Genomic DNA, 25112 nt, shown 5'->3' on the forward strand with positions numbered 1-25112 from the left:
TATATATCTATAAATATAATCTTTCAGGTGTTTTTTTGCTGTTTTTATTTGATTTAAAAATAAATCTTCCATAAACAATACTGAAATGTATGTTAATGATTAAAACATTACAGTAGACAGTTTATTTTATATTAAAGAAAAAAGTATTTAACTGATCATACTCCATACAATTACTTAATAGGGTCCATATTAGTTATAAATCCAGCTGTGCTGTCCAGTGGAAAAGTGCTATTACACTTAAGCCGCCTTGAAGCCGCCTTCACACTGCACACGACAAACGGACACGACTGTCGGATTTCGCCCCCTAGTGACAGTCGCACGTAATGTGCAATATGATCGTGCAGACGTCAACATGGGAGAGAAGCGTGATTCTCCGAACACCCGTTACTTTATGATCCAACTCTTGAATCATACAGAGATGCTTACAGGAAAAATGAAGCATGGAAGCGTGTTGCCGAGATTGTCGGTCTTTCAGGTGTGTTGTAATTACAAAATGTGCTAAATGTTTGCAAACTTAATTAGCCTGTATTCTCCCTCCATTTATCATGGTGGATGAAGTTAGGAGTACAAACAATCAATGCAATCCAGAAAGACCGCGAATAATTTTTGAGGAAACATGGGAACAACATTAAAAATAATACAATATAAATATTAACAATTTATTACTTTTTTTTTTTTATCAATAACAATGTATTTATAACAAAAATATTGTTTTTGATAAAGTTTAAAAATTACTAAAGTTTATATTAATACTTTTTAATAATTCTTATCACCGGTTTATCGGCGGTCGTTTGTCGTGTGCAGTGTGAAGGCGGCTTCGACCACGACAAACGACCGCCGATAAACCGGAAGTCATTCATTTCCTATGGAGAGTCGCAAGGTCGCTGCATGAGGTGCCGACCATCTGCGGATCCGTAATTTTCGGATCCGTTTTGAGCGTTGGATCCGTTAAAAAAATTGAACTTGTGCGACTACACCGCATCCGATATGCCGACCGGATGTGATGTATTCTAACGGTGTCCTATCAGGTTCGTGTGCGCGAGGTGATAAGAATTATTGAAAAGTATTAATATTAACTTTAGTAATTTTTAAACTTTACCAAAAACTGTTTTAAATATATTGTTATTGATAAAAAAGTAAAAACGTATTAATATTTATATTGTATTATTTTTAATGTTGTGTCCATGTTTCCTCAAAAATTATTCGCGGTCTTTCTGGATTTATTGTTGCATTGATTGTTTGTATTTATTTATTTGTATTCACAATGATAAATGGAGGGAGAATACACAGGCTCTTGCTTTTGCTCTCCTTTACTGGAGATGCCAAAGAAAACATTGCAAATCAGTGTGTATAAAACACTACCCGACTCGGAGAAAAAGTCTCGGTATCACCGTTTAGTGCAAGAGTTGCGCCTTAATGGAGAAGATTTTTATCACGATCATCTAGTAATGGATTTTGCGAGACCGCGAGAATTAACTTCTCTTCCATGTTGACGTCTACACAATCATATTGCATATTCCGTGCGACTGTCACTAGGGGGCGAAATCCGACAGTCGTGTCCGTTTGTCGTGTGCAGTAAAGACGGTTAATAAACATTACTAAAAAAAAGTACTAAAAAATCAGTACTTTTACAAACAACTGAACTTTAGCGCGCGCCCTGTTTATTTCTTGCACCCCGCGCGCGCGCGCCGTCTGCTGTGCTGGCATCTGGAGGTCACGTGAACACCTCAGCTTGTTAAAGGGGCCGCCTACTTTAAAAAGTACTGACTTTTCAGCTACAACGCGATGTAAGAAGCATCAAGTCTCTACTGATTTTTATTATTATTATTTTTCATAATTTTCTAATATTATTTATCGAAAAGGTTCACCAACTGTTGGAATATGAAATCACATGTAAGGAACTGCTCTTCTTGACTTTTAATCACTATTTGCTGAAATTTCTTGGTAAGTTTTTTTTTGTTGCTATTAGATTGATAGGAAAACTTTTCACAACAGTATGAAATAGTCTATAAAGTCATTTTGGTAATAAATTTTTAGAAAATCTGTCCCAAAGTAAAAGCATTTTGGTGTGGAGCTTTTCATGTTGGGATTGTATCCTCACTCTGGCCTCTCAAAAGAGATTTGCAAGAAGGATATTTAACATCTGGACATCTTCAACATCTGCACAAAGGAAATTGGTTTTCTGACTTATTCATGCACAAGACCCAAACTAAACTAAAAAGAATTCAACGCACAATTCGGACAGATGGCATATGAAGTACACACTTCTTTTACTTCAAAAACCCATTTGATAATGTCTGTCACACCCCCAGGTTTCCACTCTGCAAATGAATATACTATATAGCTCCAACTTTCCAACCTTTAAAACTTTCATCATCGACGGTAAAGCAGTGTCTTTATATAGCACCATGGTCCAGGAAGAATGTTGTTTCAGTTCACTATGTACGGCATTAGCTATACATGGTCGAAATGAAAGCTTTTTTCTCAAAGTTTTTTTTTTACTTGACTTGAATAATTATGTTTATATGTTGATATCAAAGTTTGTGACACGCAAAAGATTCTTTGTCATGAATGATTCAAAGATTGATATTTCAACAAGTTATAAGCATTGTCACCTAAGCCTCCTCCTCCAACAGAGTCTGTTCTTCAGTAATAAATAAAATCAAATAAATAAATAATGGGGTATACTCTATGCACCACTTTCTACATTTATGAAGTTACCTATAAAGTCAAAACAATAATGTACTGGAGCCTTGTGTAATATTCACATCAAAAAGCTGAATGTGGAAAAAATGTGATTTCAGTGACGGCATGGGTTTTAGTACCAGAAGGGCTGGTTTGAGTGTTTCAGAAACACAACAGTCTAGAGTTTACACAGAATGGTGTGAAAAAAGCTTTTGGCTTCCACAGTGAGTGAGTGACATAGATATTTACATTGCAATAGTATATACAGTAGTTGTGTGTGTGTGTGTGTGTATATATATATATATATCAACTATGTATCTAGTGTAATAAATGTAATACTGTATTTCTGTTTTTAGGAGCTGCTTTTGACTTGGGACATGACAGCACACATACTACAATAATGTATGTTTTAATACAGACTGTTTTTGGCCAGCATACTCATCAGAATTTCTGAGATTACTTCTCAGAGTGAAAAAACCTTCTCAGTTGGATAAAAATCAAGCTCACACTCAACGAGGGGATAAATATTGCTCCAAATGGAGTGTGGTTGGATTGGAATCAGTGGCAATGAGGAAACTTTGACAGTATGACAAATCTGAAGTTTCCATGCTTAGTGAGCAATCCAAAAATCCCTGGGATTCAGTGTTTAACAGAATGAGGAGAGTCCACATAAAAGGAGATGTGCTTTGCACTCTCATCTTACTGGTTCTACTCTGTATATTGTGGTATGCCCACCAGAGTTTGACACCTATATTGGGGGCAGTGCTCATCGAGCATGGCTCTAGCAGTTCAAGAACACTTCTTGGGGCACCAGCAAAAGGAATCTTGCCAACCTCTCAAACTTCAAAACGTCATTGTGATCATTGTGAGCTTACAGTCCAGGCACAAGCCAAATATAAACCACAGGCTAAAATAAAACCTCCAAAAAGTCAAGTCAAATCAAAGAAAAAAGATGGGAGGAAAAAGGCTACAGCAAAACCTATTACTGTACCCACTCTTCCTCAGTTTGACTTTGAGGATTACCTTCGCAAGAAGGACCAGCGAGAGTTCCAGTTGCTTATTGACCAGCCAGAGAAATGTATAGGGCCTAAAGGTGCACCATATTTGCTGATTGCCATAAAATCAGTAGTGGAAGACTTCGACAAGCGACAGGTTGTGCGACACACCTGGGGCAGAGAAGGTATAGCACAGAAAGGAATGAACATCATGACTGTTTTTCTTCTTGGAGTGCCCCATAATGTTACAGCGCTTCCTTTGTGGGACAGGTTGTTGGTGTATGAGAGCCAAATGTTTCAGGATATTTTGCTGTGGGACTTTGAGGACACGTTCTTTAATCTGACACTTAAAGAAATTCACTTCCTCCAGTGGGTGAACTCAAGCTGTTCAAACGTTAAGTTTATATTCAAGGGTGACGCAGATGTCTTTGTGAACATTGAGAACATCCTGGAAATGCTTGGCAGTAGATCAGCCGGTGAGGATTTTTTAGTCGGAGACATTATCTTCCATGCAAAACCAATTCGAAGACGAAACAGTAAATATTTTGTGCCTGAATTTATATATGGCCAGGGCATCTATCCTTCATATGCAGGAGGTGGAGGCTTTGTCATGTCAGGCCACACTGCGCTTAGGCTACATTTGGCCTGCAAAGAAGTGGAACTTTTCCCCATAGATGACGTCTTCCTGGGAATGTGTCTGCTAAGGATTGGTCTTAAGCCGAGCCGCCACGAGGGCTTCCGTACCTTTGGAATTGTGCGTCCATCGGCGGCGCCACACCTTCAGGTGTTTGACCCATGTTTCTACCGGGAGCTGATGGTGGTGCACAGCCTGAATGTGCCACAGATCTGGCTTATGTGGAACCTACTACATGACCCCAGCTTACGTTGTCATACTAATCATATTCATACAGCCAAACCCTTTAAGTGGATGAAAAACACACCAAAACAAGCAGAGACTAAGGATTCTCATAAACCTGACTATGACATGCAAGTGTTTGTGAAGCACTGAGATGCCCATGCTGTGAAATGTAAAGTCTTGAATGTAAAAGGTTTGCTATTGGCAGTTTTAATCAAGAGATAATATTTCTAAACACCCACTGTTTGCAATAGAGCAAGAATCCCAGGGTTTCCCAGGGTTTAAAATGGATTTTATTTTTCCTTGGCTTATGTTGGCACTTGTATAATCTATAAAAGCAAAGTGCGGAGGCCAAGGACATTGTGAATAACATTTTCTAGGGACAGTAAAGCCCAGGGGACTAGAGCCAATTCCACCTTATCAAAGCCCACAGGCTAATCATAATGACAGGCATGTGGAATACTGTAGATACTCAAATTGTACCACTTATCATCCAAAACACTCTTAAGCATGGGTTTAGACTTCACATGGTTTTTAGAATTTACAGTTAACTTCGTTTTAACCATCTGCCATTTTTGTTTGGTAAGAGTCAGATGGCTATTAATAAATGTTACTAAAAGCTTATGGTGAAAATGCTGTTAATGCCAAAGCACTTAAGTTAAGCAAGACCCAAATAAGGCTTGTTCTTCATATTTCATTAAAAAAAGAAGAAAAAACCCAAAGACCATTTTTCCCATATTTATTACATCCAGTCTTCAAATATTATTCTTGCTGAACACACTGTAACAATGTTTAATGAGCAAAAGTTAATGCAGTTTACAAAATTGCAAATGTCGTGCTTTCAGTAGACTAGACGAGAGACAAACTAGTCACAGCATTTTTGCATGGGTTCAAAGGCCTTGTCAAGCTTATAGCTGGCCCTTTCAATGAATTATTCACCACAGCTAGTTATTGCTTTAAAAACAAATGAACAAAAACAAAACAACAGAATATATGCTTGATAAATACCAATAGTCTAAGCAAAATACATAACACAACATTGCAATGATTCACAATGTTTAATTAAGAAGCCCATTTCCAGAAATGGACCAAATATACTGAATAAAAAAAAAAAACATTACTGAGGATGGGGTGAAAACATACAACATGTCAGGAACACAATACATAGCATTTAAACATGCATTACAATGAACAGAATTTCCATTTCTGAATCATTCCAATGCAACGTTAGCATAAAATCAAAAACAGGAAATAAGCAAGAATGTTGATGAAAACGAAGCATTCACTTGCTCCCGGCTTTAAAATGATCCACCTGAGATCGGGCAGCCAATCGGCCCATCCAACTACTCTCTCCTGATATTTTTACATTTGTATGACTGAGTGGTTGTGCTGCTTCTTTTCAGAATTTCCTGGATGAACGTCTGAACTTGAGACTCCAGTTGTGCATGTAAAAAAATACCCTCGTATGAATGTAAAAGCTATTCAAAAGAACATTGAATAGATTCTATGAAAGTGCGTGTTTGGTTCTGTAGAAACATCACAACCATCAGAGTGAATGTCGAGTCATGGAGAACTGAACGAATGGAAAAATGTTTCATTACAGGTAAACTAAATTTACATAGCAGTACCGAAGTACTTTTGAACTTTAATTTGTGACTTGATATCCTCAGCCCTTCATGACATTTCTCCTTTCATACATAATCATGTAGGGCTCTTTTTTTGCTGCAAAATGACTAACAGACAGTTCACTGGTTTTAGAGTTGTACATGCTCAATCAATCATACACAAAGCAGTTTAAATAATTTCCTTTACACTCAAGTCAAGCTCTATGGGAGATGACAGCCCTAACAGCGGTTTAGTTTATTTTCCCATTAATGTGGAACTTGCTGTATGCAAGGGGGAAAAACATGACCATGAACCACAGCCGTACTGATCTGTGAAACTGATCAATGCTCATATACGCCTGCATCATGTACTGAAGCCTGAGCCGCAAAGATTTGTTCAGTGTTAGCTGATGTTCCTGCTACAGAAGAAAATATCACCACACATTTCCATCTACAAGCATCTGGCTCTGGGGCTCAGCATTAAACTTTTAAAACAGAGGTCTGCAGCATGGTTTACTGACTTCCCTCGTTAAACACAACTCTATACCTGGTACTAAAATGATGAGGTCAAGGTTTTATTTAGCAAGGGAAGTACCACCAAGTGCTGGGAAACTAGAAATTATTTAGACAAAATGTGGAATACTAAAAGCACTGCAATCGTCTGACTTCGTCTGCTGCTACACTGCTGCTTCACTGTCCATCTGAACCACTTGGGTCTGAAAACTCAGGTTCAACTTGATCTGAACCCACATGGTACCATGAGCTTAAAAGGACAAGACTTTTAAAGTACACTATTTACACATCTGTACATAAACAAGCACAGCAGCAAAGTGCTGTGGAAAACCTCACTTCTGTCTGGTATAGAAACAGCACCAGACCTTTCTGTAGAACAGAAACCAGGAGAAAAGCACAGAGCAAAAGAGGATAGGATATCTAATGCTAAAATACCTTAAAATAACAGTACAAGAGTATATAATTAGAACAAGAAATATTTCTGGGGAATATCCTACACAACAACTTTTTTGTAAGTTAATATGATCAATCTATTATTCTTCCTTCTTTGGCAAATGTTTGGCAATTAAAAAAAGGATCAAGAATTGAGATAGTTGACAAATTATGAGATCAAATCCACAAACAGTGTAAAAGAGAGTGTTAAGTAGCGGGAACAAAACTTGTGAGATCAGGAAGTCCAGAGGGCTGCATTAACAGCTTGAAAATCAATAATTCTCTGCCCTCCTCTACTCTCACATAATCTCTCCATCCCACACTCAATAATCCCAACAGTCCTCAGTTTAAAGAAGTGAAGACATCAATTGTCAAGTAAATACGATGCATATTTAGTGCAAATGTAAAAAAAAAAAAAAAAACCCACAATGCTTCACCTTAAAACAGCACACAATGATGATCGGCAGCAAACTGAATTTAAAGCTGAAGCTTGGGAGAAGATCCATGCTGTGTACTTGACTTGTGTACATTTGTATCTCTATGGGAGAAAGTGTTGCCTCCTGTGCCAAGAAAACATTCATAGCACTAACATACTCATCAACTGCACAGCTAATTTGTGCTTGTAATAATGTACATCAATCAGTTCAAATTTATAAAACAACAAAACAATCCATAAGCAACACTGTATTCATGCAGTAGATGCCAGTTAGCCATGTGTTTATCTGTGAGCTGTGTGTGCCATCACTGCTGTACTGAAATGAACTGAAAATGCGTCTAAAGAGTGTGTGATGTGCAGTAAATTAACGGGTGATGAAATGCAGGACAAATCCATCCTGTGATGTGTCTTTTGTGGGACAAATTTAGAAATATAAAATAATAGATTCATTGTAAATGTGTGCACAATGCTTATTAATGTAAAAGTTAAAATGTGTCTGTGTGTGTTTGTGCTGACACAGATGGAGGTGGAAGGGAGAAGGAGCAATGCAGTCTGTTGTGTGTGAGGGGTTTTGTTTGTTTGTGTTTTTAATAAAGAGGGTCAAAGAGGGACACCCATCCTGGTGTGCAGAAGGCTGTTGGAGGATAGCTGGGGAACTCCCAACATGTGGCTCTCTAGCTTGTGTGATGGCAGCAGTGAGGGAAGGCACACGGCGCTGGTGGGCCCTACTGGGCAGGACGGGAATCTCAGTGAGCGCTTGGCTCGGCACGTGGAAGGCCGGCAGGGCGAGGGGCTCCATACAGGGTCACTGATGCTATGTAGTTATTCTGCATCACCTGGAAGCAAAGCGACAGAGGTGTCATGTTTCAGGCATAATCAAGTAAATCACTGTGTGGGCAGAATTGCCTGAAAAGTCTACACTCACCTGTACATGTGCTTTATTTATGCAATTATTCTGCAGAAGTGTATACATGCATCCAGACACAAGTCAATAGATTTAGAGCTAATGTTCACATCAAACATCAGAATGGGCGAAAATGGCTGATCTCATGGAATTTTCAAGTATTTAGTCTTTAGAGTTTACACAGAGCAATACAAAAAAAGTGATAAAAAAATTAACATGCCGTTCCATACACAGAACTGCTCCTCCATTCTGTGTAAACTTTAAAGACTACTGGGTGTTAAAATCTCCAGAGATGTTCTGTGTCTGACTGAAAGTATGCAATCTCCTGCTGCCACATGATTGGCTGATTGTATAACTGCATAAATGAGCAAGTATTAAAGTATCTTGTGAGTGTATATGTTAAATGAAATACGTCACAGTCCCACATGCAACAGCCTGACTCTCACACCTCAAAGATCATCCTCTGTAGCCCGTAGCAGAACGTCGATCCGAAGGGATTGGTGTTATTAGCGGATGATGATCTAAAGAAAAGTTAATCATTAGTTTTGTAAATAAAACATACTGTAAATTGCCTATGTCCTCCAAGGTTTTTTACCAACAACTTTAAAGAATGTTTCTAGTGTTGCTACGGCGTTACAAAATCCTACTTACTGGAAAGTGACCAATAAACCGAAACCATCTCTTGAATTAAACAATTAAAATATGCAATTAAATAATATGAATGTTAGAATATGTAACTACAATACTGGAAATGTCAATGAATTTCATTCACTAACATTTAGTAACTGTAATCTTGACCAGGATAAGCACGTAAGGTAGAAATAAATCCTGACTGAAAAACCAGTCCACTGCAGATCACTGTGCACATTTACACTCTCATTCTAAACAGAGGTAATTTAGCACAGCCATTACACCTACAGGCATGGCTTTGGGAGGTGAGAGAAAACCAGAGAACCCAGAGGAACCCAGAGAGATACGGACATCCACATAGTCAGTAACCATGGAGCTATGAAGCAGCCACCCTAACCCTAAGAATGAGACCAAAGCTTTTCTTTAGTAGTTACAAAGTCCGGCTGCTTATATAAAGGCGTGTAATTATGTTGTGTGTAGCCATGTGTGTTCAGGCTGAAAGTGTCTGGCGTTAGTGCAACATTTCTGCTTTAAAAAGTATTCCCATTTCTTAATGGATTAATAACACAAATGAAGAATAAATAACCACAAATAACTTGAACACAGGTTTTCTCAGTCTTTTCTCAGTAGTGAAAAAAACAGGTCCAACCATGTTCTTGTCCATATTTAGCACACATACATCACAAATGTTGTTTGTTAATTTGTTTTATGTTGAATGGGAAACAAAAATTACTGCACAGATTTCATAGGCTACAAAGAAAGACTATGAATTACACATTTATATCAGATGCTTAGGAATTATTTCAGCCATTCCTTATATTCTTATATACTTTTGTTTAACTTTCGTAAATTTGTTCAAAACGTATTACTCTCTCTCTTACCTATGAAGCACCACTGGTTTCTCCATAGGGTGTCCCAATAACTCCTGGATATGATCCCACTGAGTTGGAAAAAATATATTTAGCACATTTACCATTTAACATTTAACAAAACCTTTTGCATTCAGTGATGTAAGTTATGTGCAGTCACCTTGCTGTAGGTGGTGAGGATACAATCTTCCTCCTGAGCATCAGGTCCATCTGAAAAACATGAAGACAAAGCAGAGCTTCTAACAATTTGTCTCACTGTATTAGGGAAACATAAGTTTAGAAAGAAAGAAAGAAAAAAAAAGTACACAAGCCTGATTTTCACTCACCTTTTTTAATAATGAGTGGAATCTTAAAATCACATCGATGGTATCTGTAATCAGGAAGGGAGTTAAATTTATGTCAAATTCAGGAAAGTGCTTGTTAGAATCGGTTAACACTCTAAATCAGACCAACATCCATAAATGTTCTTAGAAGATTAAATGTGTGTTGTTTAATTCATGCAGAGTCTTAGTTACCTACGGAAATGGTAATTCATCCACACTACTAAACTAGCAGTTTAACATCCCTCGTCTGAGGAAATGATCATCGATCCAAACATATTCTCTGTGCACTGCTAAGCAGGGCTGAACCGAAGCAGCACAAGACTCACATGTTGAAATTGTAATGTCCGGGGTAATTAGTGTGCAGAACAAACTTCTTCACCAGGTGGGTTGCGGAGTCAAACAGTATGTCCTGTAGGGAAAACAGTTAAAGAATTATTTGTAGAAATATGTTGCTGCTTGCAATTTCTTTATATGCTCCAAAATGAGTCTTATCAAGGGCTCCATTTGATTGCAAATTAAATCTAGGCACCATTTTGCCATTTAAGCAGTAGTAAGTCAAGGAAACTGGATTTGTCTCACTTGCATCGTGAATAGTGGGAAATTCCAATGCATTTAATTTGTGTGTTGGAGACAGGGGGGAATTTCCCGCCATTCATTTACCCTACTATAGCCAGATGTTCTGAAACTGTGGTTTCCAGTGGAAGGTCAGTGATAAACTGACAAAGATGTGTCGTTTTTTTTTTTTTTTTAATAATTTCTCAATCGAGCAATCTGTCAAGCCAATGCTTTTCTTGCAAGAAATTTCCTAATCTCCAGCTGAATCATTTGGTATAACCCATGAAAAATAGAATAAATCAACTCCAATACATGTTAAAATGACAAGAATAAATAACAAATAAATAATGGTCTAATATACCTAATATTTAAAAATGTGGATTACATTCATAATAAAAAAATATATAATCATATTCATAATAAAACCTAATCAATGTGATCCAATCAAAGAGTTCTTTTGATTTGGAAGACTGAAAACGTAAGAGCTACTTAATGCAGTAGAAAACAACTGTGGACAGAGCAGGCTGGCTTGAGCTGCAGAGAAACAGATGCTTTCCTACTTCAGACACTTACCACTCCCAGGGTAAAGTAGTTGAAGAAGTAGTCATTACACTTGGATGGGACTTGCTTGTGTGGAGAAGGAGAATGGATCTTCATCTAATAGATCACAAGAGAGTTTTTAATACATCACTAAGACATCTAAGTTTATAGCATAAAGAAGACGCTCTTATCTTTATCGCAGACTTTTGATAATGTCTAAGACAGGGACTAAGGATGCTATCAAGCTAAACCTTAAATTAAATAGTATCAAGTTTTGTACAAAATGTAGAAAGCACACAAGAAAAGAAATATGCAAAACACACACACACACACACACACCAATTGAATTCATTTGTATAGCGCATTTAACATTGACATTGTTTACTGAATAAGAATAAAAACAGAAACAGAATATACACAGGTTTAAACACACAAATGGGTGATTGGGATATTCAAGTACTTGGTGAAAAGTCCTAAAGAAAGATCTTGACAATTAAAAGGGACTTTGTAAGGTTTTGAGTCTTTATAGGAGGTGGAAAGTGCAGACCTCTACCTTTGAGTGAGCACTGGGAAAGCAGTGAATCCAATCAGATGCTTTTCTAAAAGCAAACTGACACTGTCTGATTATTGTTGTGTCACTACCTTGTCTTCAGACTTGTAGAAAATCTTATGTGGGGAGCCCAGAGCACTCAGTACATCCTGACACGAATCACCAAAGTAGATGTTTCTTTCCACTGCCCTCACTTTGGCATCAGCCAACATGCCTGGACCACAGCCTGAGAAACACACACAGACACACACAGACACACACAGACACACAAAGACACACAAAGACACACAAAGACACACAAAGACACACAAAGACACACAAAGACACACAAAGACACTTCATAGTTAAATAAAAAAGGTTTTCAAATCTGCTTATTAGGCATAGATTATTAGCCATACATAAATCACAGTGACTGAATTGCTAGTAAAACATATAAGGACAAGCACTACAGAGCAGCACAGAGCTGCACTGTTATAGAAAATGAATTTAACTAAACCATTCTGCTTCAACACTGCTTAGACTCAAGAATTTAACAGCACAGTATTATAATTATATATAAATAGCTAAGTGATAGGAATGCTGCAGCTATATGTTAAATCATCACAGTAGAATCCTGATATGAGTGAAACAGACTAATATCATACAAACCTGCAGTGAGGATCCGCAGTTTGAGACCCAAAGGCCCTGTTGCATCCCTCAGAACATCAACACACTCTGCATACACATTACCGAGAAAACAGGCCTGGGGCATCCCAGGGGCTCTGAGAGAGAGCGAGAGTGAGAGAGAGAGAGAGAGAGAGAGCTTGAGGAAAGTAGTTTTGGACTCATTTAAGCACTTGAACTCAAATGGTATTTTAAACCCTATTCTCAATTCTATAGCTAATGTGTTGTAAAAAAAAAATGCATTAGCACTGATCATTAAATTAGCTGCATATCTAGGTAGCATATACAACACTTATACTCTTTGCACTCACATGGAACAAGGTTACGTTTAGAGACACTCTGGCAAATGTGTAGAGTTTAAAGTCATTTATCTCTCTTCAAGAATGAAACGAATCCAGAGGATTTGTGCCAATTCTGAATCTTAATGATTTAACTAATGATATAATGATACAAAACCCTTCACCACATTTCAAATTTAAGATTTCATAAACAACCTTTTTTATTTCCAGGTGAACAATGATTTCAAAACGACCGGCACAAAAACAAACTGTACGCTATATGGTCAAAGGTATGTGGACACCTGATGATCTCTCACACACACACACACACACACACACACTCGTATGGTTCTTCCTCAAATTGTTCCCACAAAGTTGGAAGCATACAACTATATAATGTAAACAGAGTATTGAATGTCTTCCCCATCACCTCTAGCATTACAGTTTCCTGTCAATGGAACCAAGACCTTCACTCAACACCAGTTCCATCAACAAGAAAGACCAGCAGCGTCTATACTTCTTATGAAAGCCCATCTCCCTCCCCCATCCACACCATGTACTACAGAGGAACCATTGAGAGCATCCTGAGCAGCTGCACCTTATCTGGCTGAAAAGTCCATTTAGAGCTAACGCAACTTCCTGGCAACTAACTAACTGGCAGACCAGGTTTTGGAAAAATATCCTGACATTGATATGTTAGAAGCTTTCATACAGCTTGTTCTTATGGATAGGGTTTACAACTATATGTAACTAGTGCATTCTACAACTGACTTATTCCCCCATACCTTAACATCCTGCTCAAAACTAAAACTCCTCCATATGAGGAAAACTGCAGTGAGGCCAAGCCATGAGCAAAGTTAAGCTGCCTAGACCCTTGAAACTTTATTATCAATGGCCTGACACCACTTAACAGGATTTACAACTGATTACGATGTTTAAATCTATCAGTTTTGCTGGTCAACTTACATCCGACAGAGAACTATATCATTTGTGTTAAATGAGAGGTAAGCAGTTCTGCCTATTGATTTTCTGCCGAGTCTCAGAGATTTTATGTTCTCAGAATAGGATTTGATTCACATGCCAGACTTGTGTACACACACCTGAATACAAACACAAAGCTTACTTGGTTTCTTGAAGGTTATTTCCAGTGTAAATATACATCCTCTTCACGGTCGCTCCATGAGGAATCTGCAGGGAGGCCAAGCCATGGGCAAAGTTAGGCTGTCAAAGTAAAATAACTTTACTTTGAAAGGGATTAGCATGCATAGGTGTAGGTGTGAAACATTTTATATTATCTAAGAGATTTATAATAGCTATGGATAAAGAGCGGAAACTAACAATTCATGTAAAAGTGTTTTTAAAATAGAATTCTTCTCAGGTAAGTGAAGCATTTTTGTTATGTTTTAAACCCAATAGGGGTTTAAAAGGGGTTAATAGATTCTTAAATAGCTAACATATCTGATTTTTAATCTTTTAAAATCTTCCCTGACAGTACAGCTCTGATGGTGAAGGGTGTAATAGAAAAAAAAAATCACAGCTTTATATTAATAAACAATTTAATCAAATGCAATGCCGTTTCTATAAGAACAGCTAAATGACAGGGTTGGAAAAGCTCTACAAACATTTATGGATGAGTCTCCAGAGTAAAAAAAAAATTATTTATGTCATTAACAGAGTCTGGAATGTAAGTGATAAGAAAAATGAACTAGTTTCACAGATGTTTCATAACAATAAATGCACCTCTACATTGGTATTTAAAAACAAACAAACAAAAATCATGAAGTGTCATGATTGTGCCCAACCCATTACAAGGCACAAATCTCCCTCTCACACACACAGACACACACACAGACACACACACAGACACACACACAGACACACACACAGACACACACACAGACACACACACAGACACACACACAGACACACACACACAGACACACACACACAGACACACACACACAGACACACACAGAGACACACACAGACACACACACAGACACACACACAGACACACACACACAGACACACACACAGACACACACACACACACACACACAGACACACACACACACACACACACACACACACACACAGACACACACACACACACAGACACACACACAGACACACAGACAGACACACACCAATTGCCAATCAACGTACAATGCATGTCTTTGTACTGGGGAGGAAACCAGAGTCCCCGGAACATGCAAGTTACACATATGCAGGACAGAGACAGGAATTAAACCCCTGTCCTCACAGGTGTGAGGCAAACATGCTAACATCTAAGCCACCAAGCCTAATGTGTCACTCTTTTAGAAATTCAAATGTTGAAATGGTAAAAACTTCCCTTAATGTTAAAAGAATAAAATACTTTGTGACGTAAAAGCATCACAGCACCATGTCATTGATTAAGTTCCTATAACAGCATGTCCTATCATGTTTCATAGTATCATTCAGTATAATTTAAATTGTCTTGATAATAGCCAATGACAGGTGTGATACGATTTCTGGAATATGAAGGAAGAATCTAGAAAATGATTAAAGCTTTGTGTACAGCAACAAATCAGGGGAAAGGACAAGCAATAATGTGGACAATAAGCTTACCTCGTATTTTGGGGCTTCGCTCCATGAGTCTAACTGGAAGGAGAACGAGAGGCCTCGAAAGTTCAGATGGAATAGCTGTTCTGCAGCATTGTACACTGGGTATAGAAGAACAATTATTTAATCACCATGAGCAATTACTTTGAAAGTTCACTGCATGCTCTATGCATATACCTCCCGGAAGAGACCTTTAAACAGATGGTACATTTGCAGTCCATATAATATCAGTAAAGAAAGCAGCAATTTTAGTAGTGGAGAAATGGAGAGATTGGATGACATACCTCCTGGATGAGTAGCGCCAAAAGACTGGTCAATCTGCTCTATGGTGGGTGCTATTGCCTGAGAGTTAAAATGTACTCCACTGTAAGATAAGGAAGAAGAGATTAGTATGTTTGGTGCAGTACTTTGACAAGTAACCCCCTCCCCAGCAGGTGGTGCTCTACCTCAAACCTAATGACACTCTAGTCTTTCAAAGTCTTTCAAACACAGGCCAAGATGCCATTTTCAGGTCATGTCCTAACAAGTCTTGATGTTAATATTTAATGCAGCTTTCATTGTTATGGAATTTTGCATTTTATGCTGTTGACTAACTGTTAAAATATACTATATAACTGTGAAAATACACAGGTATATGACACAAGATTATAGCTAAACTATCATGTATGCAGGAGAATGACTTCCACCCCACAAATGAGACTCTGACAACACTGGACAACTCCTACATGGAAAAGATCACTCCAAGTGTGTGAAGGATTGGTACTGCAGGTCCTTCCTCCCTGCTGCTGTGAGACTGTACAGCCAGTACTGCTCCCACCATAATAACTGGATAATAAATCTTTGGGAATCCTACATTTCAAATGGGAATACTGCAATAATGTAGGGACATTATTCTATATATACAATCCTGTACTGTGTATTTATATTTCTATAATTTCTTTATCTTGATCTTTTTCTTTAACTGCTATTCCTATGCTGCTGTAACAATACATGTTTTTCCATTGTAGTACAGAAAGAAATATTTTATCTTATTTATCTCGTCTTACTTACCAGTATTTCAATTTCACCTTGCTCAGGTCATACGCTTCAATAACCTGCAAATGATAATCATACACGTAATAAACCTAATAATAATAATAATAATAATAATAATAATAATAATAATAATAATAAGTTCGTATATGTGAAACTGAAAACAGACAGGGCACAAATTCAACTATCCTATTAAATTCTAAAATAAATGAGCAAAACAATAAATCAATAAATGATTCTATAAATGAGCAAAACAACTGACCAGTTTGCACATGCGCACATACACACACACACACACACACACACACACACACACACACACACACACACCTTCAGTCTCTGATTGCAGGCATCAAACAGCAGTTTAATTCCATCCTGAGTCAAGTTGAGTATGAGGTCGTGACTTAGTGGCATCTGCACAAAAGAGAATGATTTTTAAAAGACCAAGATCTAGCATCAGTTTTCCTTAATTGGTGCTTTTAATTTTTAGAAATGAACAATGATTTGTTGATCCTTACTTGTTCGCTGTAGAGCACCTGAACATTCTTGATAATACGGCAGTGCTTTTGCAAGATGGAAATGGCCTGGGCCAATGGCATTCCTTTTAGAATAAAAATATATGATGTTTCATTAATGCATGTATCCCTCTATCTATAAAGCATCTATTTTATCAATTTCATAAGATTATAAAAGCTCCATGCAGTGTGAGACGAAGTGGTTCGATTTTGTTTTACATGTATTCATTTGGCAGATTATTTATTTATTTATTTATAATACACACAAATGAGCAGTTGATAGTTAAGGATTTTGCTGAAGAACTTAACCCTAGTCCAAAGCCTTAACCACCAGATCCCAAGCTGCTTTTTGTTTCCTAATCTTACCTAATGCGAATTCCCATTGTTCATTTCCCAAAGAGCGCTCAGGAACCACCTCCAGATCCAGCATTGGGTTCTCAGTGGGCTTCTCGGACTGGGCCAGAGCTGGACCTTTCCTCTGTCTCACACTACAGACTAAAATTGCTGTTACACAAGCCTCAGTTTCACCTGCACCTCTCTGTCAGAGGCCACATCAACCAATCAATATGCACACGGTCGTTCTCTAGGGTTCACCAAACTAACAGTGTCTGCGTGCTAAAAACATACGACATAAAAAAAAAAAAAAAAAACAAACAAAAAAAAAAAAAAAACCTAACGCACACAAGCACACTTATTTAGAAATGTATTAAAAATACATAAAACTTTATTATTAAATATTATTAAATACGACCAGGCGCGAATGGCTACAGGTTGTCTTTCCTTTAAGTACGCTGTGAACATTAAAAACAATCAGTCCAGCGGTTAAAGAGAAATGTTTATAATGCACACAATCACTGTAAACTCGAGCCCTAATAACATTACACACACACACACACACACACACACACACACACACACACACACACACACACACACACACAACCTAAACGTCCTCCCAAACTAAAACACTAGTTAGTTTAGTTGCCTTTCAGGTTCAGACCACTGTGGTTAAATAAGCTAACGTATTCAACACACACACACACAACACACAATAACACACACACAACACACAATAACACACACACAATAACACACACACAACCTAAATGTCCTTCTAAAGTAAAACACTAGTCAGTTTAACTGCCTTTCAGGTTCAGACCACTGTGGTTAAATTAGCTAACGGATTCAACACACACATAATAACACAATAACTAACACACACACACACACACACACACACACACACACACACACAGAGAGACAGACTCGCCTAGCCTTGTTTTCTTTCTTCACTGAGGTTCAACAGCTCGCGAATTTCCCAACACTGGTACCAGACTGTTCATAACGCCTCAGTTCTCTCCGCCTTCCTAGGATTCAGTCGTACTTTATAAGACCGCGTTTATGCTTCTGTCTCACTGATGTTTCTCTTCAGCTCGACACAATAATAAACCCTGCACAGTTCCAACGGTAACTTCCATCGCAAACAGCTCGATCAGCTGATATTCCAACTTCCGGTGTGAAGAGTCACTGCACCGCTGGCGTTTTCTAGTTGTCAAAGTAACAGTCCTATGGCGAATATGAATCAGTTGTATTTTTAGTGTAATAAAACCTATTCTGACACCTTATATTAACATTTAAGTACGTTGGTGGATTGTAGTATCCATGTCGTTCAGAGTGACACTTTTCAAGTGTAAATCCGCAGCATTGTCTTTCCACATACAAATTACTACAGTGTTTAACTTGCTGTATTAGAGATGCACTTCTAATCTTATCACATTTCTAGAAATGACCACCAGATGGTAGCATACACACACACACACACACACACACACACACACACACACACACACACACACACACACACACACACACACACACACACACACACACACACACACACATATACACACACACACACACACACACACACACACACACACAGCAGGTTGGCAGCTGCAAGGGAAAGTTAAATAAAGCATTAAAGAAAATAAAAAATTTGGATTTTTTCCAGGTACTCCTGTTTCCTCCCCATTGATGGTTAGACTACTGGAGATGCAGATACATGCAGATTACTGTACACCGCTAAAAACATTGTATGCATTGTGGACAGTTGTATCTGTAGACATTGCTTACCTGTAAATTCAGCAAATATATAGCTGATGTGTTTTCAATGCAGGCAAGATTTCCTTTTCAGATATTCACATGTGTGATCCAAGTAATGAAGCACAGAGGAATCATATACCTCTTTACCTTTAACTGTCTCTGAGTTTCTCTCTTAAAATCTTCTTAGACTTTACATAACTGCTATAGTGTGTCAGGAAAAAAGGCAGGCCTATTATACAATTTCCTTAAAACAAGGGACCAGCAAGAGCCATGTGTACTTCAGATGGTTCACTGCGCTCCATATGGTTCGGCTTTAATTCATTTCTTTAATGTAGCCTAAAAGAGTGCTCCTTAAATGATTCCTGGGGATACCACTCTAGTGACAAAAGTGCTGGATTTGCTGTGCAAGCTATGATGCAATTGTGCAGGGTATGGGCCAAAATGGAGTTATCTGCAGGGGAAAAGGAACTGACTGATTTCAAAACAGAAGAATATGCTCAATGCCCACACATTGAGACATATTGCTGTTGGGTCTGGCATGTATAAAACTTTATGAATCACTGTCTGTGGATGGAAAAGTCAAACTCAGGAAAACTTCTAAGTTTATCCGTTGAAACCTCCAAACACGTAATGTAATCATGGGCCAGCTGTGTGCACTTGTAAAGTTGTTATAATCCCCCTTGCTCCTATAAACAGGAAAATACATAATATACAGAATCATGTGCACATTCACAAAAATATAGTTTACTCCAGTATCCTGCCAATTTCTCCTTTTTTGGAAATGACTGCCATGTTTGTTCAAATGATTGAGGTTTGATTATTGATGCTTTATAAAAAAAAATGTAGATCTAAAGATATTGCCTATATTACATTATTCACAAATGATAATGGTTTAACAGGTTTAGCTGAAATCTGCACTAATCTGGTAATGTTCTGATAAAAGGAGTCTAGCACTTAATTCAATTTTCATGTAATCTTTTTAAAAGCATAATTGAAATGAGGTGAAGCAACCATTTCATTGGTAATTGTGCTTTTGGTGTTTGGTGAAAAAAACGCCACATCTATGGAGCTGACATATAAGAAGAACTGTTTAGGTTGTTTCCTTTTCATGCTTTGTTTTCTTTTCGAGCAGACCAGAGAAACTCTGAGCACGAGCTCTGTCCTGTTTGCTTGTTCTCTCTGTGTGAGCAACTCTCAGCGTCGAGGGGTGGACGTGATCTTTCAAACATCAGATCAGCACGTTTATGTATTGGGTGCCCGGAAATTTTTTCCAAATAAACACAGCTTGATTCGACTTGGGTGGGCAGACTTATCAACAGACTAATTCTATAAACAAATGAGGGAATAAACCGAGCTCACCATTGGCTGGTGGGTATAGGACACACGGGAAGAGAGAAGGCAGGCAGAAGGAGACACGGGGCTTTTGGGGCAATGAAATTTTAATTAATGTGGGTGGGCTGAGAGAAACACAACGAGTGTTTATCATAGTCAATTTATTTTCCGGCGCTAAGTCAACATAAAAAAGCAAAACGTGCAACAATTATCATTGCTGACTAGTGTAGGACAGCCAGCCTGACTGACTCTCGGGCTTCTTTGCGACATCTCTATGGACCGCAGCTCGAGTAGCTCTAAACCGGTGCGCATTTAAGAGGACACAACATGAACTTGTATCACGGCCGGGTATCGCAGGGACCCGCGGGTCTCAGCCTTACCAATTCGTCCCTGATCTATCTGTATGGTGGAGAAGTGGGAGGCGTGATACCGGCACTTGGACTCGCCTCAGCCCGACAGGAACCTCCACAGAAGCCCCCGTACAGTTACATCGCTCTCATCGCCATGGCCATCAAGAACGCACCGGGCAAACGCGCAACGCTGAGCGGCATCTACCAGTTTATTATGGACCGCTTTCCGTTTTATCACGACAACAAACAGGGTTGGCAGAACTCCATTCGACACAACCTCTCGCTGAATGACTGCTTCATTAAAGTGCCCAGGGAGAAAGGGCGCCCGGGAAAAGGCAGCTACTGGACTCTAGACCCAAAGTGCCTGGACATGTTTGAGAACGGCAACTACAGGAGGAGGAAAAGGAAGTCTAAAATGCAGGAGCCTAGCGATGCTAAACCGAGTCACAAACGAAGCCGGGGTCCGACTACTCAGGCTCAGGGAATCACTAAAGATTGCGCAGGAACGCAGGATGTGAAAGATGGAACCCCTAATAGTGAAAAGCCACTGACTGAAATGATAATTCAGCACAAAGGCCAAGAACGTCCACTTCGAGGATATCTGAGCTTCCCGCCTTCCAGCTCACTGAAACACTGTCGTGGTGTAAATCCGACCAGTCTGCATTCCTGCTCCCTAACTGGGGACCAAAGCCCGTCTTCGCCAAAGCCCAAGCATCAGTCACAACTGCTCTCTCCACAGGTGCGCGAAATGCAGACTGGGAATTTGACAAGCGCAGAAAGCACCGATGGCACTCCGTCTGTGGGTTCCGCGAAACTTCCAAAGGGAGACACCAAAGATCTAACGGACAGCAAGAAGACTTCAGACAAATCAAAAGAATTTAGCATAGATAGCATTTTAGCAAAAAAGGTAAACCGGCTCCAGCGCAGGTGCAGCTGCGGAGGCTCAGAGTCTGCGTGTCTGGAAACGCGTCACCGCGCGCTCGCGTCAGTGCTTCTTCCGGGTGCGCAAGCGCCGCATCCCTATCCGAGAGCCTACCCGCTGTGCTCCTATATTTCCCTGGCGTGGCCCGAAACTCTACTTCAGTACTGCGAGAAGAGTGGTGAGAAATTAGTCTGAGATAGGACAGATATCGACAAGGGACCGCTTAGTGAGAAAGCAAACTCAAATCTGTAGCAGTTCTTAACTCCAAAAGCAGTGAATCAGTGCAGTGCAGAGTCGACTCCTAGAGTTCTCACGCACCTGATCCAGAAAACTGCTGAAGAAGCTCTGATAGCCTATGTGGATGTGTTTAAATAACTGGAGGTGATGAAAATCACTAGCATCGAATGAAATCTGTTGTTAGGAAGCCTTAGTGTGCTGGCTTAGTGTGCTAACTCATAAAGTAGAACATTTGCTTCAATTAACACAGGTAATGAGCCTGAGACTTAGACATTCACACTTGTGAATTAAGATCTACAGTGTTTAATTAACTTCTACACTCATCTGGGACCAAGCGGATTATTTTCCAATAACTGAATGTTAGTGGTTGTTCTGATGGGTTTTATAGCTCTTATACCACAGCGGTAAATTACAATTTGGCAAGTATTTATAACTGATTAAGAAATGACACATCGTATAAACCTTTTAAAGTTATATGCAATCATATGGAACATTGTTCCTGTTATCATCAATGTTCCACCAGCTGTAGTTACTCCCTCACTAGCCTCTATTTTCTCTCTTTTGAAAACAACAACATGCAGAAATGAAGCAGGGTTATCAAAAAACCAGAAATAATTTTCCATGGCCTTCTGATCAATCAGAATTAAAAACCAGGCAGCGCTGTGGCATAAGACACAAAAACTCTTTAGGTCTTATTTCGATAGCTTAGTTCAATAACTGCCATAAATACTACTACTACTACTACTACTAATAATAATAATAATAATGATAATAATTATTATCATTATTATTATTATTATTGTTGTTGTTGTTGTTGTTGTTGTTGTTTTTTTTTTTGTTGTTGTTTGACACAACCTGGGTGGCCCACTTCAAAGGTTCACATAAGGTTGACAGTAGTTATCTCGGCTGATGGATTACCCCTCATGGATGTTGCTGTTTAAATATAAATGTTTATTTGAGCTTTATTTGATTTTATTATGCTCCTTTCAGTGCTTGTAAAGTTAATACAAGATAAATTGTATTGTGTATGTTGCTTTTCTTTGCTCCTTAAGTACTTCATGGATGCAAATAGTTGGGAACATTTCTGATGAAAAACATAACAGGAGTGAATGAGTGACATGTTTGTGGAACAAAATCCGAGACACAATAAATAACACTTATTGTATAAATAAAATATTTTTTACACAACAACCTTTCATGTGTAATCTCTGTTAGAAATGTGTCTAAATGTTCTAAAACAGCTTTTTCATTTTAATCTGAATTAATTATATTATTCTAATATATTATATATTATATTAATTTAAAAGAAGATCTATCTGTGCATTTCTAGCTGACACTGTGTTCCTACACTTATTTGCTAAATTTTAATAAAATATTAAACTATGGCACCCTAAAATAGCTGATAATATTAAGGATTTTCATTGTAATTGCATTTAAACATCAATTATGTCAATGATACTATTATTTGTTTTCTCAAAGCAACCTTTAGGTTTTTTCAGTTTAATATTTCATGATGTTGATATTTTATTTGAAAGGACATTTTGGCAAAAGATCATTTTAACCTAAAGCAACACTTGGACCTGAATACAGATGCAGACAGTGGACAGTTTCAAAGAGAATTTCTTGTCTTGATTTATCTTTAGTGATAAAATCTAATCTTAGTCTCAAGAGCCAGCCCCTTCGGTACCCACTTTATCCCATGCCACTATATATAGCCATGTGTCTGATTCAGCTGCACAGCCTCTCTGTGTAGCTTTACAAAGTGCAAATCAGGAATGCTTGTGGAAATAAATAAACTTCCCCACATTTGAGAAGGGGGACTCACATTCACAAGCATTTCCTGTGTATAGGATTCTTTTGGTCAGACGTGTAAATAGAGCGACATCCACCCGAAGGCTGGGAGTGAGCTAGACGCAGCGGCTCTCATCTATCCCCCTGCACAGATGTGCTGTAAAGGAACGTTTCCCCTTCTCTCAATCTGAAGCTTTAAAGCAGGCTATGAAGTGACTATAGCGTTTACTAATTTATCTTATGGTACAACTTAACATTCACAGGCTGAGAATTCTTTTGTGCCTGACCAGACAACAAATGAAATTAAAATAATTAATACATATCCATTTTTGTTGCATTCATTTCTCAGACACATCATCTTTAAGGATTCAAATGACTGAACTTGATTTCATGAAACAATCTCTTATGTGTGTGAATAATGAGTGATTGTAAAAAACTGACAATGTGAATCAGTGTCAGTTTCAATGCACATGTGAACAATATGTGATTATGTGAAAAATTATGTGAGAAGAATTATGTGAGAAAAATCACACACAAAAAAATAATAATAAGTCATGTGCACTACATGCAAAAAATGTGTGAAAGGTGAAGGGTCTGAAGATAATGAGTAAAGCAAATCATGAAGCAAATCATGCATTTATTGTCACCAAAAAGGTAATGTACTGTAAAGGTACAATACTGCTCTGTATATCAATGCATTTACCTCAGATTTGTTCTGCAAAATTCACTTGATAAAAGAATGTGACAAGAATGTGTATCTGTAGTACCTTTTAGGAGAATCTGGTTAAAAATTCTGTCTATGAATAATACAGTGATCCGATACATATAGACTAGTGAATAATGCTCCACCACATAATAAGACCACTGCTTCATGCCATGTGCATAATCTTTGAGCTGTAATATGTATCTGCATTTTTGTAGAAATGGAAAACGTCTAAATGTTTTTCTTATATAAATATTCCTGTGGGACTGGACACTCTAGCAAAAGCCCAACAGCTTCACTGTTTCTAGGACAAAGCGTTCTTATCTGCTCTTTTCTTGGAATGAAAATTCCATTGCAAAACTTCTGTACCAGTTTTGTTTCATTAGACAAGCAGTAATCTATTAATCAACAATATGTACTGCAAAAGAAGAATATATCGAAATATAGGCAAATTCACCTAATATAACGAATGTAATATTATTAATTCTATTTCTAGGTCTTTGAGCTAGTCTATATGAAATAGGTTCAATGGTCTCATATCTCTTATATAATACTCTCATAATGAGAAATTTTAAGATAACATTTTTATTTAAGATCCCTTAATTTGCTAAGGAACCCAAGCCTGCAATAACCTACACATCTGCCATTCAGACAATGCAAAGACCATAAGAGTAATTGATCTAGTTTATT

At 38.2% G+C, this 25112-nt stretch overlaps 3 protein-coding genes across 7 annotated transcripts; 2 read left to right on the forward strand and 1 right to left on the reverse strand.

Moving 5' to 3' along the window:
* Window positions 1–854: 854 nt before the first annotated feature.
* On the forward strand, window positions 855–5268 carry b3gnt9 (UDP-GlcNAc:betaGal beta-1,3-N-acetylglucosaminyltransferase 9). Of its 4 annotated transcripts, none has more exons than XM_060878005.1 (2): window positions 855–1028; window positions 3042–5268. In XM_060878005.1, the coding sequence occupies exon 2, from the start codon at window positions 3292–3294 to the stop codon at window positions 4687–4689; it is 1398 nt and encodes a 465-aa protein (XP_060733988.1). In that variant the 5' UTR covers window positions 855–1028; window positions 3042–3291; the 3' UTR covers window positions 4690–5268. The 4 variants fall into 4 exon arrangements, with proteins under 4 accessions (XP_060733988.1, XP_060733986.1, XP_060733987.1 ...); XM_060878003.1 differs by lacking the exon at window positions 855–1028 and adding an exon at window positions 1620–1944; XM_060878004.1 differs by lacking the exon at window positions 855–1028 and adding an exon at window positions 1620–1893.
* On the reverse strand, window positions 5260–18518 carry phaf1 (phagosome assembly factor 1). 2 transcript variants are annotated; one of them, XM_060878007.1, is made up of 17 exons: window positions 18255–18518; window positions 17351–17479; window positions 16988–17070; window positions 16800–16883; window positions 16488–16531; window positions 15722–15801; window positions 15444–15538; window positions 13957–14054; window positions 12541–12653; window positions 11985–12118; window positions 11376–11459; window positions 10574–10656; window positions 10251–10294; window positions 10085–10134; window positions 9937–9995; window positions 8874–8946; window positions 5260–8357 (listed from the first exon to the last, which is right to left on the reverse strand). In XM_060878007.1, exons 2-17 carry the CDS (start codon window positions 17412–17414, stop codon window positions 8268–8270), a joined length of 1278 nt encoding a protein of 425 aa, XP_060733990.1. In that variant the 5' UTR covers window positions 17415–17479; window positions 18255–18518; the 3' UTR covers window positions 5260–8267. The 2 variants fall into 2 exon arrangements, with proteins under 2 accessions (XP_060733990.1, XP_060733992.1); XM_060878009.1 differs by lacking the exon at window positions 18255–18518 and having other exon boundaries at window positions 13957–14021; window positions 17351–18245.
* A 1903-nt stretch (window positions 18519–20421) lies between these two features.
* On the forward strand, window positions 20422–23119 carry foxl1 (forkhead box L1). The gene has a single exon (XM_060878010.1). It carries the CDS (start codon window positions 20747–20749, stop codon window positions 21884–21886), a length of 1140 nt encoding a protein of 379 aa, XP_060733993.1. The 5' UTR covers window positions 20422–20746; the 3' UTR covers window positions 21887–23119.
* The last annotated feature ends 1993 nt before the right edge of the window (window positions 23120–25112 follow it).

The sequence above is a fragment of the Tachysurus vachellii genome, chromosome 9, assembly GCF_030014155.1.
Source record: "Tachysurus vachellii isolate PV-2020 chromosome 9, HZAU_Pvac_v1, whole genome shotgun sequence".
NCBI classification, from domain to species: Eukaryota; Metazoa; Chordata; class Actinopteri; order Siluriformes; family Bagridae; genus Tachysurus; species Tachysurus vachellii.

Coding starts and splice junctions, on each gene's coding strand:
- b3gnt9 (XM_060878005.1), top strand. CDS start 3,292: ATGCTTAGTGAGCAATCCAAAAATCCCTGGGATTCAGTGTTTAACAGA.
- phaf1 (XM_060878007.1), bottom strand. CDS start 17,414: ATGCTGGATCTGGAGGTGGTTCCTGAGCGCTCTTTGGGAAATGAACAA. Junction 15,539..15,721: donor TGGCGCTACTCATCCAGGAG/GTATGTCATCCA, acceptor TTCTATACCCAG/TGTACAATGCTGCAGAACAG. Junction 9,996..10,084: donor TCCTCACCACCTACAGCAAG/GTGACTGCACAT, acceptor TTTCCAACTCAG/TGGGATCATATCCAGGAGTT.
- foxl1 (XM_060878010.1), top strand. CDS start 20,747: ATGAACTTGTATCACGGCCGGGTATCGCAGGGACCCGCGGGTCTCAGC.